Genomic DNA, 19,860 nt, shown 5'->3' on the forward strand with positions numbered 1-19,860 from the left:
CGACATTGAACATTCCTGAGAGACTGTTGGAAGTTCAAATCGTTTTGACCTTTGGGACCGTGGGATCGTTCATTCTTGAATCGTTAAAGACCGCTACACGATGAAAACCGTGGACAGGAGTAAAACACACGGAGTAGTCACACTCATTTCAAATTGTAACCTAATTAGAGAAGAGGGGTGATGCCTTCTTTATTTGCTCACCGTACTTCATTGTTACTTCGATAATTTAATAAAATTTGAAATGTATCCCCATTAACGGAGATAATGGCATCGCCCAAGGCGTTGATCGAGTTGTTCGTGGCGTTGATACACACACGCAACTCCTACCCTCCCCCCCCCCTCCCCACACACACACACACACATTAGAGGGCAGCGAGCATTGAAGAGTAAGAGAAAGACGTGAAGTTATAATAAGAGGGGGTGGATGCGGTAATAAGTTAATAAGTAATAAGTGGGATCCATTGTGACTTTTCGCCAGATCTAACAAACCCAGCTACCCATTCACTGCTGAGTAGACAGGGACTCAGAAAAAACTCGACTGCACCCGGGATCGATCTCTGGCCCTTTGCGTACAAAGAGAGTGCTCTATCAACTGAGCTATCGGGGTCCCCAAATATTCTATTGGACTTTTTTAAAATACAGACGTTATAACTGGGTTTTTTTGGAAGGAAGAAACTAATGAAACTCATATTATTTGATTAGTTAAAACACCAAACGAAATTTTAATATTATTGTATTATTTTAAATGACAACAATGCGATGGAAAGGAGTGGTGACAAGAGATGGACAAAAGAAAACAAAAAATCGGACTTGCTACTTGCTAGGTTCGACACACACACACACACACACACACACACACACACACAAACACACACATCTTTAGTAGTCACATGCATTTCAAACAATAAATAACCCATTAGAGAAGAGGGGTCATGCCTTCATCATAGATCATTGTCATTGCGATCATTATGGTGTAGTAAATTTTGAAATTTACCCCGTATAATGGAATCGTCCAAGGCGTGTGCCTCCTGTTCCCCCCATCTCACACACGAAAGGGCGGTTTGCGGAGTGGAGGGAGGTGGTCGTCTGCCTCTATGGTCGTCTGTGTCGTTTAGTGTATGGCAAAGGGGGGTGGGTGCGATTAATTAAGTGGGATGGGTGGTGATTGGTGGAAGATAGGCAACCGAGGCAACGAATCGCTGGGGAAGTCGTATGGCGCGAGACCGTTGAAAGGTGATAAGAAGTGAGGACCGCCGCCGGTCTTCCACTATGGGACCGATCCCCGTTTCATAGCTAAAAGACCGTGGGACCGGTCCTCAGCGCGGCACTATTTTGTAGAATATTGATGTCACAACATGTCAACATGAATTTATTTATATTTTGAATGGTTTGAAATAATAATAATAATAATAACAATAATAATAATAATAATAATAATAATAATAATAATAATAATAATAATATAATAATAATAATAATAATAATAATAATAATAATAATAATATAATAATAATAATAATAGTAATAATAGTAAATAAGTAAATAAAAAAAAAGAAAGAAGTAATCAAAATATTTTATTAACTACATATTTAGCTTCTTAAAATTTGGGAACAATCGCATAAAAAATTCATAATTTGAAAAACTAATTAAGGAGAGGAAAAAAATAACTATTCACAAGGAAAGAGAAACAAAATCAATTTTCCTATGGGGGCACATTAAATTTGTATTCTCTACTTATTATCCAATTTTGAGCATTATTATTATTGCTTTATATTTCATTATGGGCCTAATGGGTTTTTGAATGAAAAACATGGGGAAAAAAGAGGCGAAAAACAAATCTTGGGATCTCCAATAGCCTAGGCTAGGCCATAGAGGTGGGAGTGGGAGGCGAGGCCTAGACATGTTTGTCCTTTATTTAGTGCCAATTTTGGATGCTAGCATTGAAAGTCGCCGTCTTTTCACAATTTTTCATAGCTTTTGTTGGGTTTTATTAAAACAAAAAATCGTCAATTTAGCCTAAAAACGGCGAAAATTGCGGCTTTTTGCGGCCAAGGGTGAAATTGACGGCCGCGAAAAACTGCGGGGACAGAATTCAGTTTTACGAGGATGGAATACATGACCTTACAAAAAGGTGGTTTGTGGCTATCGAGAGAGGCAGAGACTATGTTGAGAAGTATCATTTTTACTCTGCTGATGCCAAGCTTTAATCTGATTATAATGCATGGTATTGATTCAATTTGTCTAAAGTAATAAGCGGAGTCCCATTACTTTTTGACTCACCATCGTATGGGCTTTTTAGGTGATCTCAAAGTACACTGATAGTGTGCTCTTGGAATCTACATCCGTTCCCTATTTGAATCCTTCCCCTTTGTCTTACTTTTTCCTGTGTGCTTTCAATTTTAAATTGAAGTTTACATTCAGGCATTCAATTTAGTTTGTTGTTTAGGCTTTTGTATTTACCTGATATATTGTGACTTTGCTTATGTTTATTTGAGACATTATACGCCTATATGTTTTAATTGAGACAAATGCATGGATTAAAGATCTTGAATCTATTCCTGTTCTTTGTTTGAGCTACGTAATCTACTTTGTCTGAACACTACATCTCTGTTGTCTTGAGCCCTTACCACCATCCTCCTTTTTCATAGATTTTCATGGCATTTTCTACCATGTGTGTTTTTACAAATCAAAATGCCGAAATCAAAACCAAATTAGCCATTCCATTTGAATATAATCTTTTGACATTAACTATATTACTGTATATGTATCTTTAATAGTTCAAATAGATTATATTCTAATCAGATAGTTTGGGGGTTCATGAGTTCCCTTGAGGACCAGTATCATTTGCTGTCTCTTATGTCCTCCATGTCTTCTGTCTTCTTCATTTACAATTTGGTCCTTCTTCTTGAATGAAACCATTTTGAATCTCTGCTGAGAGGAAGACACTGAGACAGAGGTCCTTTATTTTTTTTTTCAGATGGGATATTCTTTCTTTAAAACAAATTTTCTGTTATAATTTGTTATGATTTTATTCTACAGCAGGCATCTTGTAACATTTTTGACAGAGATTCTGTGGCATTGTCTGTGTGGAACGTAACACTGAGAAAGATAAATTAATCTTGAATCCTCCCATAGTGGAGGCACTTACTTAATCTTCTATCCCCGTGTATTTATTTTCCAACATGCTCTCTGGCTTTGTCTTGGTACGAGATTACTTGGTTTTGTCCTGACCCTGGCCGGAGAACTTGGCTGGGTATTTTTTTTCCTTGTAAATCATCTCTCTGTTATGGACTGTTTATTTTTTTTTTTTAATTTTAATATGCTTTATAATTATAAGCATTTGAGTGCATTCCTCTTAGAGGGGACCTGTGCTGGTGTCTGGGTGAGACTTTTAGGTGATCTCAAACTAAGTACACTGATGGTGTGCTCTTGGAATCTACATCAATTCCCTATTTGAACCATTCCCCTTTGTTTTACTTTTTTCCTCGAGTCCTTTTAATTGTATACCTATCTAGAATGATTTTACTCTTCAATTTCCTTTCTTTTCACTGGCGCTGATATGACCTAAATGTGTTGCAAGTGACTTAAAACCTTAAAAATAAAAACAATAATCTTGAATCGATATAAACTTGTTTTATATTTGGTTTGAGACTCATCTCCTTTCGTCTAGCGTTCCACAGATATGTACGTGTCAGTGTTCGAGCAATGCCTAAATTGAATTACCATCCCGTTATATTCTATCTACTGGTTTTTAAATGACACAAAAAGGAAGCAAATCACATGGACCTCTCTGACCTCTGAAGAAATGACATAATAATTGGCTTTGATTTTTATTGTAACCAAAATTTGTTGAGAAAAACTGTGAATAAAGAATGTCACAGTAAAGGTTGTTCACAATTATCTTATTAAATTTTATTTTATTAAGAACTGAATTCATCTCACTCCAGTTATATTTCGGTAGGCTTAGATAAACTTTACCTTCTAATATTAGATCGTCTTTCCTTTTATAGCCTTCCCTCGAATTAATTTCTAATTAGTGAATACTTTTCGTTCTACATTCTGTCACGTAGCCACTTATTATAAAAGCTGATAGGTCTAACATTCGACACTCACTTTCTCTCCACAATCTATGCCGGACGGCCAGTCGCTCTATTCCTATATATATACTGGAAGATTTTTATCTTTTGGGACTTTGTAGATATTATATCTACACCATTAATACGCCGGAGCTTTTAACTTTGATTGTATAATCTTCAAGGATCAAACCCAAGCCCGCTGTCAAAGGACTACACAATAACTTCTTACCAATTGCCTGGAAGTGGAATTTTACGAGTCCAATCCTGTTATCAGAGGAAAAGATCATCCAAGCCCATCAACTGCCTGGAAACGTAAACTTATGAACCTGACATATTATCATAAGTTACGTAAAATATTCATATCTCTATTTGTAACTGCCACGATCATTGTTTATCTCTTTTAATTAAATTTCATCATTATTTTTATTTCATTGTAAACAAATCGTTAATTGTTTTTCATTTATAGTAACTAGTAAATTCTGGGGCCTCATTCTACATAGATCTTTATGCATAGTCGAGTAGCTCTTTACTCACTTGAGACCATGACAAAGAATATTTTTGGTTAGTTGACATCATTAAAAATATTTAGCACTTTTTGTTGAAAACACGAGTTCATTTACCAATCTGATCAGCTATGGATGATTACCAAGATTGTGGAAGATCTATATATTTTCTTTTACATCTCCAAAGTGAGCATATTTGCTGGCTTGACTCGATGCCTTTCACTTGCAAGTATATTTTCTTTTACATCTTCAAAGTGAGCATATTTACTGGCTTGACTCGATGCCTTTCACCTGCAAGCTCGTTGAGCATGGCCGCTTTTACCTTATTTCTTATTTTTGTTCGAAAAGCTCTCTAACTCTAAGGACTACTTAGCTACTAAAAGCTGTAGACTCTAAAAAGTAATGTAGAAAAATGAATGTAACTACTTACAAACAGAACAAAATTCTAAACAATGATTGTTCCCCATGCTCAAAAGCCTTCTTCAACCAATAACAAAATTAAAAAAAAAAAATGATTTTGTAGTTGACTGATGGAAGGGTTTTCAGCCCGAGATGTTCCGTGTTTATCTAGTGTTTTGTTCTGTCTTGAAGCGGTTACAGGTATTTTTGTAGATTACTTTTTCCATTCGTCTGTCATTCATATGATAACATCTTTTATTTTTCCACTCGTTCAATGAAGGCAATGACTGGTACAGCCGATAGGATACCATGGAGATGGACAAATATATGTAAGTCGGGTCAATTGTCCCGTTATTTGTAATTTCGCATCATCCTCTTGTGTGACATAAAGTGACAGATAACAGTAACAACCTGTCCCGTTATTTGTAATTTCCCATCATCACTGAGCTGCCTCTTGTGTGACATAAAGTGACAGATTACAACCTGCCCCGTTATTGGTAATTTCCCATCATCACTGAGCTGCCTCTTGTGTGACATAAAGTGACGGATTACAACCTGCCCCGTTATTTGTAATGTCCCATCATCACTGAGCTGCCTCTTGTGTGACATAAAGTGACAGATTACAACCTGCCCCGTTATTGGTAATTTCCCATCATCACTGAGCTGCCTCTTGTGTGACATAAAGTGACAGATTACAACCTGCCCCGTTATTGGTAATTTCCCATCATCACTGAGCTGCCTCTTGTGTGACATAAAGTGACAGATTACAACCTGTGCTGGAAACTTATTATTAAAAATAAAAGGGAAATGTCTCGGCCACTTAAAAAAGTGAGCATTTATATAGGTACTGTTCAAGATTCATTAAAGGTGCTCAAAGTACTTTACAAGGGGTCCCCAATCAACAGCAACACTTAACATGTAACAAGATATGACGCCTGTAAAGTGATATAATTTTTTTCAACAGAGACAACGCTGTTAACGGTCAGGTACTCATTTTACACCTGAGTTGGGAGGGTATGTGAATCAAGGACTATGCGTCACCCATAGTGAGACTTGAACACAGGACCTACTGGACTGAAGGCGATTGACATACCACAAGACCACAAAGCTGCACAGGGCATACTACTACTACTACTACTATACATTTTACATTCACCAGTTCTATTGTGAATGTGAAGTCTTTCCACTCAATCTTGCACCAAAAGTTCTTAAACGTTTATCCAGGTTAGTTGTCACTTCAATATTTGCTCTCCAAACTGAAGAAATCTCTGTACTGTTGATTGTCAACTGACAGTGTTGTGAATAATAATAATGTTAATTCTGGGTCAATAACTGGGTGGGTCTTCTGACCTCTCATGGTGGGCAGGAGGTCACTTGCTGGGTCCTCTATTCCCCCATTATCTGTTTTCCGATTTGATTTTTGTCTTGGAATGAGATTCCCTGGTTTGTCCTGACCTTGGCCAGAGTCCATGGTTGAGAGGGAAACAGTCAAATGTGTAGTACATATATTAGTTTTGGGAGGAAATATTTTTTTCCTTGTTATTAATCTGTTACTGTTATGTACTGTAATAGTAATATTTTTTGTTTGTTTTGAATATCACGTTTTGTAAGCATTCGATTGTATTCCTCTTGGTGGGATCCTGTACTTGGGTCTGGATAGGAATTTAAGATGATCTCAAACAAAACACATTGATTGATGGTTTGCTCTTGCAATCTACATCTGTTCCCTGTCCAATCCAGTCCCCTTTGTACTGTACTTTTTTTACCTGGCATATTATACCCTTATTTCTTTTCTGTGCATACAATGTCAATATCAATGTTATGTAATTAATTTATGGACACAAAACTGTATAATACAACATACCAACTAAAATTGGTGGACTGTGCTTGTCATAGAATTAAAGCAAGAATAAATTATTGTGCGCTGTTTATTGAAAACAATGTCTTAAATTTGCAATATTTTGGGGTTTTCATTTGCAATTTTCCGCGTGGACAGGATATTATTACATTTTTTCGAACAGACAGAGACAACACTGCTACTGTTGCCGGCCAGGTTCTCATTTTACTTTTACACATGAGTACGGCCTTCCCCTAGAGACAAGTTATCCCTATGGGACGAATAAAGGGAATTTTAATTTAATTTTTAAAATGCGAGCAAAGAGCGAGGCTCGAATCCAGGACCTTCTAATCCGAAAGCGAGCGTCATACCACAGTCAAAGCCGCAACTAGGGTAACTTTGGACCAATCAGAAATTTAGTCTTGTGACAAAATATTTCCTGAATGAAAATTCAAGTCCTTTAACATGTTCAATAATTGCAACAAACTTGAAATTATTCATTGTGCCTCAAAGTCACCTAAGCAAAGTTACTAAAATTACCGGGATAGGCGATACATCAGGAATCACCATGGACAAAATATCAACGACACCTATTCCGTCAATGCAAAATGGACAGCCTTCATCAAGATCCTATTCCTTTTTGAGGATTTGAGATCTTGTAGTGTGGTACTCTCATTCTGACTGGCAGGTTTGGTTTGATTTGATGGAAGGTTTTACAATTTACAGTTTACAGCGCCTGCAACACACTAAGGTCATATCAAGACCAGTAAAAAGGAAGAAAATGGAACAGTAAAAAGTTTTAGAATTACAATTAAAGCACCCAAGAAAAGGTAAGGCAAAGGGGAAATGATTCAAATAGGAAACAGATGTAGATTCTAAGAACACACTATCAAAGTACTTAGTTTGAGATCACCGGAAAGTCTCATCCAGACACAAGCACAGGTCCCAACTGAAATGTTGACAAATCACATAAAATATGTAAACAAAACAATTCAGTACATCACAGAGATGATATACAAGACAAAAAATATCATCTCCCAAAACTAGCAATACATTTGACTATTTCCCTCCCAGCCAGGGCCTGGACAAAACCAAGTAATCTCATTCCAAGACAAAGACAGAAAGCATGTTGGAAAACAGACATAGGGGGATAGAAACAATGTATCTCCCTGCCCACTATGGACTGGCAGATTCCCCTCTGGGTGGTGCTCAGACGAGTAAAGTACAAGGAGAAAGCTCTTTACTCACTGCACTCAGGTGAAAATTAAGTACTGGACCAGTAACAGCAATGTACCTGCTTAAATAAAATAATCGGAAAAGCGCTGAACAGACACAATGTCTCGTCCAACGCATTGCTGTTGGCTTTGGTACAATCGTATAGCACATTGAGCAGTGAATAATGGGAAACATAAAGGCTCGAATAATCTGGGGACATCATCTCCAAAAGGAGTCCACTGTGCAACAAGGATAAAGAAATCATGTTGCAGTTCAGAGAAAAGAAAAAAAACAAGATAAATGTGTTATTTTATTTTAAAAACTAACATGAAAAGACAATGTTGAATGGTGGTGAGTATAACCTCACAATTTATTACATGAACCTGATTCACAATGAAAAAAAAAAACAAAACAAAAACCTGGTGACACAGAACACATAAGGATGATGGAAATGGAAAGCGATGGGATGGATGAAATGAATAATTTACAGATGAGTCATGAAGTATGCGGTGTGGATTCGTGCTTGTTTGCTTTTTTTTCAATAATACCTTTTAAAAAATAGAAGCTGAAGATAAAAATGAAGAGAAGAAAAAAAAAAAAAAAAAAACTGCTGGGAAAACCAACATTATATCAAACAAATAATTAATATACTTGAGAATAAGAAACAAGACATACAGCTATACAACAGCCCCTACAATGATCCTAGAACACCATTTAGCTTACACTACTTACCCTAAACCCAATAAAGCTTCATATTACGATACCTCTGGACCACATAGAGCTGAACCCACCTTGCCTAATGTAAACAAAATCAACCTACACTACAACCCTGTAATCAAAAGGCCCACTATATCCCAGACTACGGAAAAACAACACCAACCTTCTCTACTGATAAGCATAGGACTAACAAACAAAGTCTCCTATCGACTACACTGAGTAATTCACAAGGTACGACATAAATGGTAAAGAAATAAAGGTTAAAAATGACAGCCACTGCACTACACTGACTACCTGTGTGTTATATATAACCTGTACTGCCGGATACTGGTGTAGTAGTAGTTATACGTGAGGAAGTGCATCTAACTGGAACAAGCTGAATGGATAGGACTGCATTAGCTAGGCTGATACACAACCCTATCTAAACCTGACGACTGAAATGACTGCCTCTATCATCCTCACTTTCTAGATTTATAGATGTACTGCTTCTTCATTTCCTGCCTAAATACAAAGTAAGGAAAGGAAATTGTGTTATTCTTGTGGAGAGAGGTAAAAAATGAATTAGAAATTAGACAATCATAAATATTGGTCAATCATGCAAAAAGAACTACATAAATACATACGAGAATGTCCAAAAAAAAAAAAAAAAAAAAAAAGCAGGGGGAGGACAATTGAAACTGACTACTACTTGAAGCTAGTCTATCATTACAATATCCTTAAGAACAGTCACATCCCCCTGTCACGAGAGAAGAGCATGATTATCAGTAAATTTCCAAGGGATTGACCAGCAAAATCTGTAGTTCGAGAGCTAGTCTACCGCGAGATATCTATGAAAAAAAAAAAAAAATTTTTTTGCCCGAGTGTTTGTGTCTCCATAACCCAACTATACCATTTTGTGCATCCAAAAACAAACGGCAAATGTTTAAAATTTAAAACGTTTAACTAGTACGGTACCCATGATGTGTCATATCATTATGATTATCAGTAAATTTCCAAAGGATTGACCAGCAAAATCTGTAGTCCAAGAGCTAGTCTACCGCTAGATATCTTCAGAGCAGTCAAATAAATGATGAAAAAAAAATTTTTTTTTTTTTTTTGCCAGAGTGTTCGTGTCTCCATAACCCAACTATACCATAATGTGCATCCAAAATCAGCCGATAAATGTTTGAAATTTAAAACGTTTAACCAGTACGGTACCCATGATGTGTCATATTCTTTCAAAGTGGATAGCCAATATCAAACTCAAATTTTGATTCAAATAACTGATGAGCTGTACAAATATTTTGAGTCAATACTCTTCAACTTGCCCTTTACCCATCTGCTTGTTGAATAAAAGTACCCAAGGATTTGAGAGACAGGCTGAAAAGTACAAAGGATCTTTCACAAATAAGTGAAGAGCAAAGTACTAGCCGAGAGCGAGAAGGTAGAGTAAGGACAAAGCTATGTTCTACTTACCCGACATTAATTATTGTGAAATTCTCAGGACTGATATAAAAATCTACTGACGGTATCGGCCCCCACCACCATAGCCGCCGCCGCCGCCTCCGCCAGATCCATAACCACCTAGAAAACAAACAACATAAGGTTGAAATGTTATTATGAGAGCCCACTAGCTGCAAAAACAAATTATCAACTGGCCCCGCAACCAAATGAGCCTCCTAGCTAAAACCTAGCCATAACTAGAGGAAAAAGGTCACTAATATACAAAACGCATTCCAACACCCTGGGAAAGAATGTCGTATCACAGAACAACAGCACAGGATCCAAATGAAAAATCTATCAATCTAAAATCCAATACCTCTCTAAATTGATCTTTTGAAATAGAAATCTCAATCTTAGAATACTGTATAAAATGTGTAATATTGTTTCAAAACAGATGTAGTGCAATTTGTGATTAAAAAAGGAACTTAACACGAAACCTACCAAATCATTTATCTAAGAGCACTGGCGTACTCAACCCAGAATTTTACCACCCTCCTTGCCCCGAACCCAAATTATGTACATAGAACATGTAGTAGGAAGACGCCATCATGAATGTCTAGAGAGAGAGAGAAAAAAAAGTAAATCTCTAAAATACAGCGCCATAACATCATGTGTACCCTTGAGCTGACTCAAGATTGAAAGCTATACATACCTCCATAAGGCCCTTGTCCTCGAGCAGAGTATCCACCACCACCACCACTTTTCATGACACCACCACCATATTCATTGTTGTAGCCACTACCAAAACCACCGCTGCCACCTCCACCCCAGCTGTTTTGACCTGAAATTAGAACATAACTGGGAATAAACTATGTACGAGAGAGAGAGAGAAGAGAGAGCGATTAGAACATAACTGGGAATAACTATGTATGAGAGAGAGAAGAGAGAGAGAGAGAGAGAGAGAGAGAGAGAGAGAGAGAGAGAGAGAGAGAGAGAGAGAGAGAGAGAGAGAGAGAGAGAGAGAGGGAGAGGGAGAGAGAGAGAGGGAGAGGGAGAGGGAGAGGGAGAGATAGAGAGAGAGAGAGTAGTTGGTTTAATTCCTTCAAAAAAATTTTAAAAAATAAAAAATAAGAAAAAGGCTCCGGCTATTCAAACAAGAAGTGTGACTTTGACCAGATATACTTTAACACCCCCCACCAAATGCTGATGAAAGACTTACTGTAGTCTCCATAACCTCCACCAGACTGTTGTTGCCAGCTCTGTCCATAGCCACCACCACCACCACCACCAGAGCCATAACCAGATGAGAAACTACTATATCCACCACCACTTCCACCACCTGAAATGAAAGTTGACATACATTTACACATCAATTGGGAAATACAACACCTGCCCACGACAAAATATCTTTAAAACACTTTTAGGTCATATCAGCAAAATGGTAGATGGGATAACTGAATAACTATTATTTTATGTTTCCAGTTCTAGATTTGTTACGAAAAAAAAAAAAAAAAAAATCTCCACTTGCAAATTATCACAATGAAACTAGTCAGATCTAGAGAGCTGAGAGATAATTGGTACTCTGATCATTAGAGACCTCTAGAACTGTAGGAGCAAGATACTGCTTTGGATTAGAACCTAATTATAAGATAATAGTTCCACAACACAATCAACGACAACAGAAATATGATGCAACTGTTACCATATCCTCCACCATTAGAGTAACCTCCTTGACCACCATAACCCCTCTCTCTGCCACCTCGACCAGAACTACCTCCTCCCCGACCACCTGAAAAGAGAAATAAAATGAGAACATCAATTGGGGAAATTAAAATCAACAGACCCAAATTAATAACAGGTGTTAAAGAGATATAACTAGGTATCCCAAACTACTGCTGTTAACAGGTGAATGATTCTTCACAACTCAGCAAAGATCAGTTCTCTGTCTCTTGAATTTAAATTATTGGTAAAAACTTATACCATTAAAATCAGCAGCCTTTGAAGATTATAATACCCCAAATTGGGCCTGCAAGCTTGTTTCAACACATAGCACCATCCATGTAAACAAAGCCTTTTCGTTTTCTTCCCCTCAACAAGACGTTTTTTCATAAATCATAAAAAAAAAATAAAAAAAATGAGGCCTATTTCTCTCTGTCTTGAACGCAAAAGGTAAAAAACTTATACCATTAAAATCAGCAGCCTTTGAAGATTACAATTACGATTATAATCATCACAAATCATCAAAGAATGAAACATTTATTTTTCGATTTTTATAAATAAAATGTTATTTTCCATGGTTTGGGAAGTCGCATGCGACTTTGTAATTCAATTTTTGCTATTTGTATAACGAATTATTTTATTTATATATTTTTACGAGGTTTTACTACACTTGCAACACACTTAGGTCATTTCAGCGCCAGTCAAAAGGAAGAAAGTTGGATAGTGAAAAGATCCTAGATATACAATAAAAAGGACTTGAGGAAAAAGTAAGACAAAGGGGAATAGATGTAGATTCCAAGAGCACACCATCAACGTACTTAGTTTGAGATTACCTAAATGTCTCACCAATTACACCAGCACAAGATCCCAATAAGAGGAATACACCCAAATGCTTACATTATACATTCAAAATAACAAACATAATACATAACAGAGAGATGACTTACGAGGAAAAAAATATCATCTCCCAAAACAATAACTATTAATTTGACTGTTTCCCTCCCAGCCAATGACTCTGACCAGGGTCAGGACAAAACCAAGTAATCTCATTCAAAGACAGAAAGCAAGTTGGAAAACAGATATAAGGGTATAGAAGACTCCGTATGTGCCACCCTGCCCACTATGGGAAGCCAGGAACCCCACCCAGTTGTATAACGAACGTTTTATTTGGGATACCAGAGACGCCAACTTTAAATTTGGCCAGGGATGTAAATGGCAAATGACAAAAACTTCTGAAACCAACTCGCACACTGCCTTTTACAAAATTAATGATTCAAATAAAAGGAAATGGTTGTGTATGTATTTCTCATAGTCTATTTATAACTACAAAGAGGAAGCGAAGAAAACTGATGAACACATAAATATAACAAAGGTTGATAAATCTCAAAAAATCACCTTATGTCCAATTGATTATATTGTTAGCTCAGTCTCCTAAGTGATTGGATGGCCAAAATCTATTCTAAGAATCAGAATCTCAAATCAACGATGCAATATAAAATGAAACAAACATATGCAAAAGTAACAATGTAAAAGAATGGAGAAGGATGGGTAGCCCAGCACTAATGAAGAAAGCTAAGGACAGATCTGATCTGGATGAAGGGTCATTACTTCAGCAAAGTAATCTCATGACTTGTCTGCCTCTACAACGACCACAGTTACTTATCTAACTTAGTTTAGTCAGGAATATGAGAATGAGAACTTGAGAGAACTTAGAATTCTAAGTCAAAATAGGAGAAATCAGTGCAACATCAAATAAAAACAAACATATGCAACAGTAAAAAAACAACAATTTTCTAAAATTATCAACTTAGCTTCGGGTTTAAACCAAGAAGAAATTCACAAAGACCGCCACACTCCAATAAACACCTATAGATTGTTGTGATGATGTTCTTACACTGAGTTCGTTATGTAGCCACGGTGGCTATTTACAGAACAAAATTTCAGAATTTTTTTTTCTGAAGGACCTCTATAACTGCTATGTAGTTCAGAAAGTTTCTGTCTGAATTCATGGCCTGTGAATAACGAAGACTTGCGTTTGTAGTGGAAATGACCACTTCCGTTCAAAACAGTTAGTGGAGTGTTTCTGTGTATACAGAAAGTGCTTGCCATGTCTGGGCCTATATGCACCATTCTATATTGCTGTAGTATTTAATAAGAAGGTTTTTCAAAAATAAATTATTTTATTACTTTTATATATTTTATTCTGAACCCCCCCCCCCCCTCTAAATTGAAATAATCTGAATTCAGAAAAATTCTGAAAGATTTACATCCCTGTTTGGCTCACAGGAGTTTCCGACACCACTCGTAGGAATTTCAATGCCGAAAGAGGAATTTCCGCACACAAGAAAAAGGAATTGGAATGGTATTGTGTTTACATATTGTATAGTTCTAAATAGATCAGTGATAAGAATTATATTATGATACATAAAAACACATTGCCAAATAAAATCCCAATGTTTCCTTATTTCAAATGAAGTAAAGCGCTAAAACCTAATGGTAGAGATTGTAGTACTGGTGTTAGTGAGGATGAAGATGTGATAGTGGTTGTTGTTAGTGGTAATGATGATGATGTGGTGATGGTATAGTGGTTGTAGTAGTTGTGGTCGTGATGATAATGATGTGGTGGTGATTGTAGTAGTGATTTTGATGTGGTAGTGGTGATTGTAGTAGTAGTGGTAGTGATGATGTGGTGGTGGTTGTAGTAGTAGTAGTGGTAATGATGATGTGGTGGTGGTTGTAGTGATGATGTGGTGGTGGTGGTTGTAGTAGTACTGGTCGTGAGGATGATGTAGTGCTGGTGGTTGTATTAGTAGTGGTAGTGATGATGTTGTTGTAGTGGTTGTAGGTTGTAGTAGTAGTAGTAGTAGTAATGATGATGTGGTAGTGGTGTGGTTGTATAGTAGAAGTAGTAGTCATGACGGTGTGGTTGTGGTGGTCATAGTAGTAGTGGTAGTGATGTGGTGGTGGTGGTATTGTAGTAGTAGAGGTAGTGATGATGTGGTGGTGGTGGTATTGTAGTAGTAGTGGTAGTGATGACGTGGTTGTGGTGGTGGTTGTAGTTGTAGCAGTAATGATGTGATGGTGGTGGTTGTAGTAGTAGTGGTAATGATGATGTGGTGGTGGTGGTTGTAGTAGTAGTGGTAGTGATGATGATGATGTGGTGGTGGTTGTAGTAGTAGTGATGATGATGTGGTGGTGGTGGTTTTGGTAGTAGTCGTAGTGATGATGTGGCGGTGTAGTAGTAGTAGTGATGATGATGGTAATTGTAGTCGTAGAAGTGATGATGATGTGGTGGTGGTGATTGTAATGGTGATGGTAGTTGTGGTAGTGATGATGATGTGGTGGTGGTGGTTGCAGTAGTAGTTATGGTACTGATGATGATGTGGTGGTGTGGGTTGCAGTAGTAGTGGCAGTAATGATGATGTGGTGGTGGTTGCAGTAGTAGTGGTAGTGATGATGGTTGTAATACAAGTGGCAATGATGATGTGGTAGTTGGAAAAAAAAAAAAGGGGGTGGGGGGGTATCCTTGGAACAAATTGACCTCACCGGAATTTGCCTGGAGCCCGGAATTTTTTGCTCCACACCGGAGTTTTGTCATCACTGGGGATACCCAATATAACAATGAAAAAAGTCTTACATATAGAAAGTCCTGCACTTTCCTAATGCTAATATCGATCTACCTGTGAATTCAAACATTATATGAGTAGGTGACTTATAAAACGTACTAAGTCCCATCTTCATCATCCAGAGAAAACCGAAGTTTTTTGGCATTTATTTGGTGACTTAAAGAATAAAATATGACTTGCTTGCCACATATAAACAACACCCAGAGATTTTTGAAACTCCAAATGTTCTATGGTGATTCTTCGGGAGTCCAAAAGCTTGAGATTGTTAACTCAATGTCTATCAGGATGTTTCTAAGGACGTTTTGAAAGTCACGATCACATGACACCCACACACACAAAGAGTTGCTTTTGAAACAACTAATACCCACCATCATACTGTTCCTTGGACACAGCCTTTTTAACTTCAACCTTGCGACCATTCAGGTCATGGCGTTTTTTCACTGCAACAAGACAAGTAGAGAAAAATAGATGAGCAATAACTGGAAACCATTCATTTGTTTACAAAAAGCAAAACCAGACTTTAAAAATGCATTGACCCTTGGAAAAAATATACAGCGCAGCACGGAAATCTTGAACAAGTTGGGACCGGGTCTATTTGTTCCGAGATTTGTATTGTTTTTAGGGATTTTAAAACGCTTGACACATTCATATCGTATCAGCACCAGTGGAAAGAATTCTAGATTTACAACTGTACGGAAATTGAGAAAAAGTAAGACAAAGGGTAATAGTTGAAAAAGGGAATAGACGCAGACCAAGAGTACATTATCAGTGTTCTTAGTTTGAGATCACCCAAAAGAAATACAAATCAATATAAATGTATAATCAAAAAAACATACAGTAGAATTACTTTAAACCGAAATTTTGGGGACCTTCCAAACCATTTCGGTTTAAAGACATTTTGGTTTAAAGGAAGTTCCCGTTTTGCAATGTTTTTAAAGGGTAGTAACTATTTAAGGAATTAGCTCATTTAATCGTATCATGGGTTTCCCGTTAAATGGAGTTGTTGAATCAATACCGTCTTCATAACCATTCATTAAAAAAAAATTTTTTTTGTGTGCGTTTTAAAAATATTTTTGGGGGTTTTCGTTTTCAATTCAAAATTGTTGAAAGAGTTGAGTTCGGGATGCCGTGTATTTTACATATCTCCGTCTTGATCAACCTTTTTTTCAGACTTCACATAGTATTTTGATTTTAAACTCAAACGTGTAAGCACAGTGCTTTCTTTTAGTAAAATGCAAAGCTAAAATTAGACCTGCATGTGAGTCCTGACCAAATTGTCTGAACTTTTTCACACATATTGTGGCGATCTCCGTTTCCTACGAACTATGAAGACTTACCACATACTGCTGACTGCAAGACTACTCTACACGTCAGATCAGACAAAAACGTAAACACGAGAGAACTCATTAAATTTATAAAATTCACTACACATTGCTTTCATTGTTTGTTGTTTCCAGTAAAGTAGATGCTACATTGGTGACCCCGACGTGATACAACTTAAGAGATAGGTATATATTATTATTATTACTATTTACCAGTTCAACTCTTCACAAGAACATAATAATAATAAACATGTCTATCGACGCCGTAGCATTGAAATTGCCCACATTCTGGACCACTTGTCCTTCAGCGTGGTTTGCACAAAGCGAGGCACAATTTGCCTTACGCGATGGAAACAACAAACAATGAAAGCAATGTGTAGTGAATTTTATAAATTTAATGAGTTCTCTCGTGTTTACGTTTTTGTCTGATCTGACGTGTAGAGTAGTCTTGCAGTCAGCAGTATGTGGTAAGTCTTAAGGATGGTCAGGTATAAACTCTCCAGGGATTGTTAAAGGTTCTCCGTATACTAATTCAGCTGAAGAATGACCGATATCATCCTTAGGTGCAGTTCTTAAACCAAGCAGAACCCAAGGTAGCTCATCCACCCAATTTGGAGTTATTAGACGAGCTTTGAGGGATGATTTCAAGGACCGATGAAACCGTTCAATCATGCCGTTGGACTGAGGGTGATACGCAGTTGTGTGATGAATCTGCACACCAAGTTGACTGGCCATCTGTTTCCATAGCGTGGATGTAAATTGTGAGCCCCTGTCAGAAGTTATATCAACAGGAATACCAAACCGCGAGATCCAATTGGAGATCAGGGCTTTTGCACATTCTTCTGTTGTTGTGGTTTGTAACGGTATTGCCTCAGGCCATCGGGTGTTCCTGTCAATTATAGTAAGGAGATGGGTGAACCCCCTTGACTGAGGTAATGGTCCAACGAGGTCAATGTTTATATGTGAGAATCGCTTTCCTGGGACATGGAATGTTTCTAACGGTGCTACATTGGTGACCCCGACGTAAAACAACTTAAGAGATAGGTATATATTATTATTATTACTATTTACCAGTTCAACTCTTCACAAGAACATAATAATAATAAACATGTCTATCGACGCCGTAGCATTGAAATTGCCCACATTCTGGACCACTTGTCCTTCAGCGTGGTTTGCACAAAGCGAGGCACAATTTGCCTTACGCGATGGAAACAACAAACAATGAAAGCAATGTGTAGTGAATTTTATAAATTTAATGAGTTCTCTCGTGTTTACGTTTTTGTCTGATCTGACGTGTAGAGTAGTCTTGCAGTCAGCAGTATGTGGTAAGTCTTCGTAGTTCGTAGGAAACGGAGATCGCCACAATATCGCCTTACCGGATCTTTTATTTTGTAACTCAGTACTTAGTCATATACATTTTCTTTTGGATTGTCCTACCGAATATATTTATTTTAAAATGTTAAAAAGTACCAAAAATTTATAAGGAGAAGGGACAGCATGGAGGTAGAGTGGTAGTTCGATATTTTTTCAAAAATAAAAATTTATAATTCTTTTTTTTTTTTACATAGACAGATAGGCCTTTAAAAACCATTTAATAAGATACCTTATTTTTGGATCTAGGATAAACGGTTCCAAAGTTATGATGATTATACTACTCTATATTTACACTTACAAAAAGCTCAAAATTGATTGAGAATTCCCCCACTGGACAGCCTCTCGATAAGGTGACTACTGAATAAAACGGGATTTTAGCAGAGAGAAAAGAGGGTTGGTCACTTGTGGTCAACATTAAACATCTTCTTCAATCTTTATGAAATTTGATATAGACACAGACAAATTAATTATCTAGATGCCTTCTCTTTTATTATTTTCTATCTCAATTTTGAAAAAGAAATCAAAAGTTTTAAAATGACATTTTATCAAATTATAATTTTTGATACAATATGTCAACATTGATTTCTATCACATCAAAAGAAATCTTGATCTCTGCCCTTTAAAATGATACCAGATCCGTTCATATACTGTGAAAAATAATGCAACGGCAACAGTGATTATAATTATTTGAAATTGTGTTATTCAAAATTTAACCCAAAGTTGCGCTTCACTTGTCCAATGGCTAATCGGCACCTGTCTACCTACAGACTGGAATCAGTTTCAGTTAGGGCTAAGGTTGAGTGAGTTAAGAAATCTTGTGAAGCTTGGAGAGAGGACGAGTCTCTGTCTCAGCAGTGAAAACAGCCGCAACGACTGAGTTTTTTTTTTCTCTTGTGTTACTCACTTTGACTTTGACTTTGAGAATGCCTCTTTATGACATGAATGATTTTCCTTTGCCACCGTAATCGGACCCCCCACAGTAGTTTTTAACCTGGAATAATTGATCTTATCTCTAAAGAGCAATAACCATCCCAATCATTAGACTTTAATCCACTGGCTTTCTCACGTACTTGTTCAGGCATGATAACAAAAAAATAATGTAAAATATACAACGACAAATCCAGAAAGTTGATAGATAGAGCGAATAAAATTGAAATGTAGCAAGGTTCAATTGAAAAACAAAAGTTACTTGAATGGAATACCGAAAGTATGAAAACGAAAGTTAACGAACTGCGCAAGCTCGATTATATCGACACACTTCTCGTTTTTCAGACAGTGAAGAGTTGCGGTCAAATCGGAGACTAGCGAAGTTTCCCGATAATTGCCGAACGAGCGCTTGAGAGTGCCGACAATATTGTCGGCAATCCGACGCCCATTCGTCGGCACTTGACTGCTCGCCGCCGGTCGAGTTGGGGATCGCCGACACTCCGACAATTGACGTCATTCGCAATCAGATAACTTAAGAAATAAAAAAATAAGTGATCCGGGAGATCGCAACGACCGTGATTGTCGGAAAACCGACAATTGTCGGCACACATGCAGGTCTATAAAATAAGTTCGAAAGTTCTTGTGCGACAATTGATAATGAATGATGCGCAGCTACTCAGAGGTGAAGCGAAATGGAAATGAAAAGCGTGTCAATGCTAAGCT

At 37.2% G+C, this 19,860-nt stretch overlaps 1 protein-coding gene across 2 annotated transcripts; it reads right to left on the reverse strand.

Annotated features, from left to right (window-relative positions):
- Positions 1–8,371: 8,371 nt before the first annotated feature.
- LOC144958279 (uncharacterized) lies at positions 8,372–16,017 on the reverse strand. Of its 2 annotated transcripts, XM_078890148.1 has the most exons (6): positions 15,883–16,017; positions 11,872–11,958; positions 11,389–11,508; positions 10,882–11,010; positions 10,203–10,310; positions 8,372–9,248 (listed from the first exon to the last, which is right to left on the reverse strand). In XM_078890148.1, the coding sequence occupies exons 1-4, from the start codon at positions 15,931–15,933 to the stop codon at positions 10,933–10,935; spliced, it is 336 nt and encodes a 111-aa protein (XP_078746274.1). In that variant the 5' UTR covers positions 15,934–16,017; the 3' UTR covers positions 8,372–9,248; positions 10,203–10,310; positions 10,882–10,932. The 2 variants fall into 2 exon arrangements, with proteins under 2 accessions (XP_078746274.1, XP_078746276.1); XM_078890150.1 differs by lacking the exon at positions 10,203–10,310.
- Between the last annotated feature and the right edge of the window lie 3,843 nt (positions 16,018–19,860).

The sequence above is a fragment of the Berghia stephanieae genome, chromosome 12, assembly GCF_034508935.2.
Source record: "Berghia stephanieae isolate SIO BIC M18660-M18661 chromosome 12, UCSD_Bste_1.3, whole genome shotgun sequence".
In the NCBI taxonomy this organism is placed as follows: domain Eukaryota; kingdom Metazoa; phylum Mollusca; class Gastropoda; order Nudibranchia; family Aeolidiidae; genus Berghia; species Berghia stephanieae.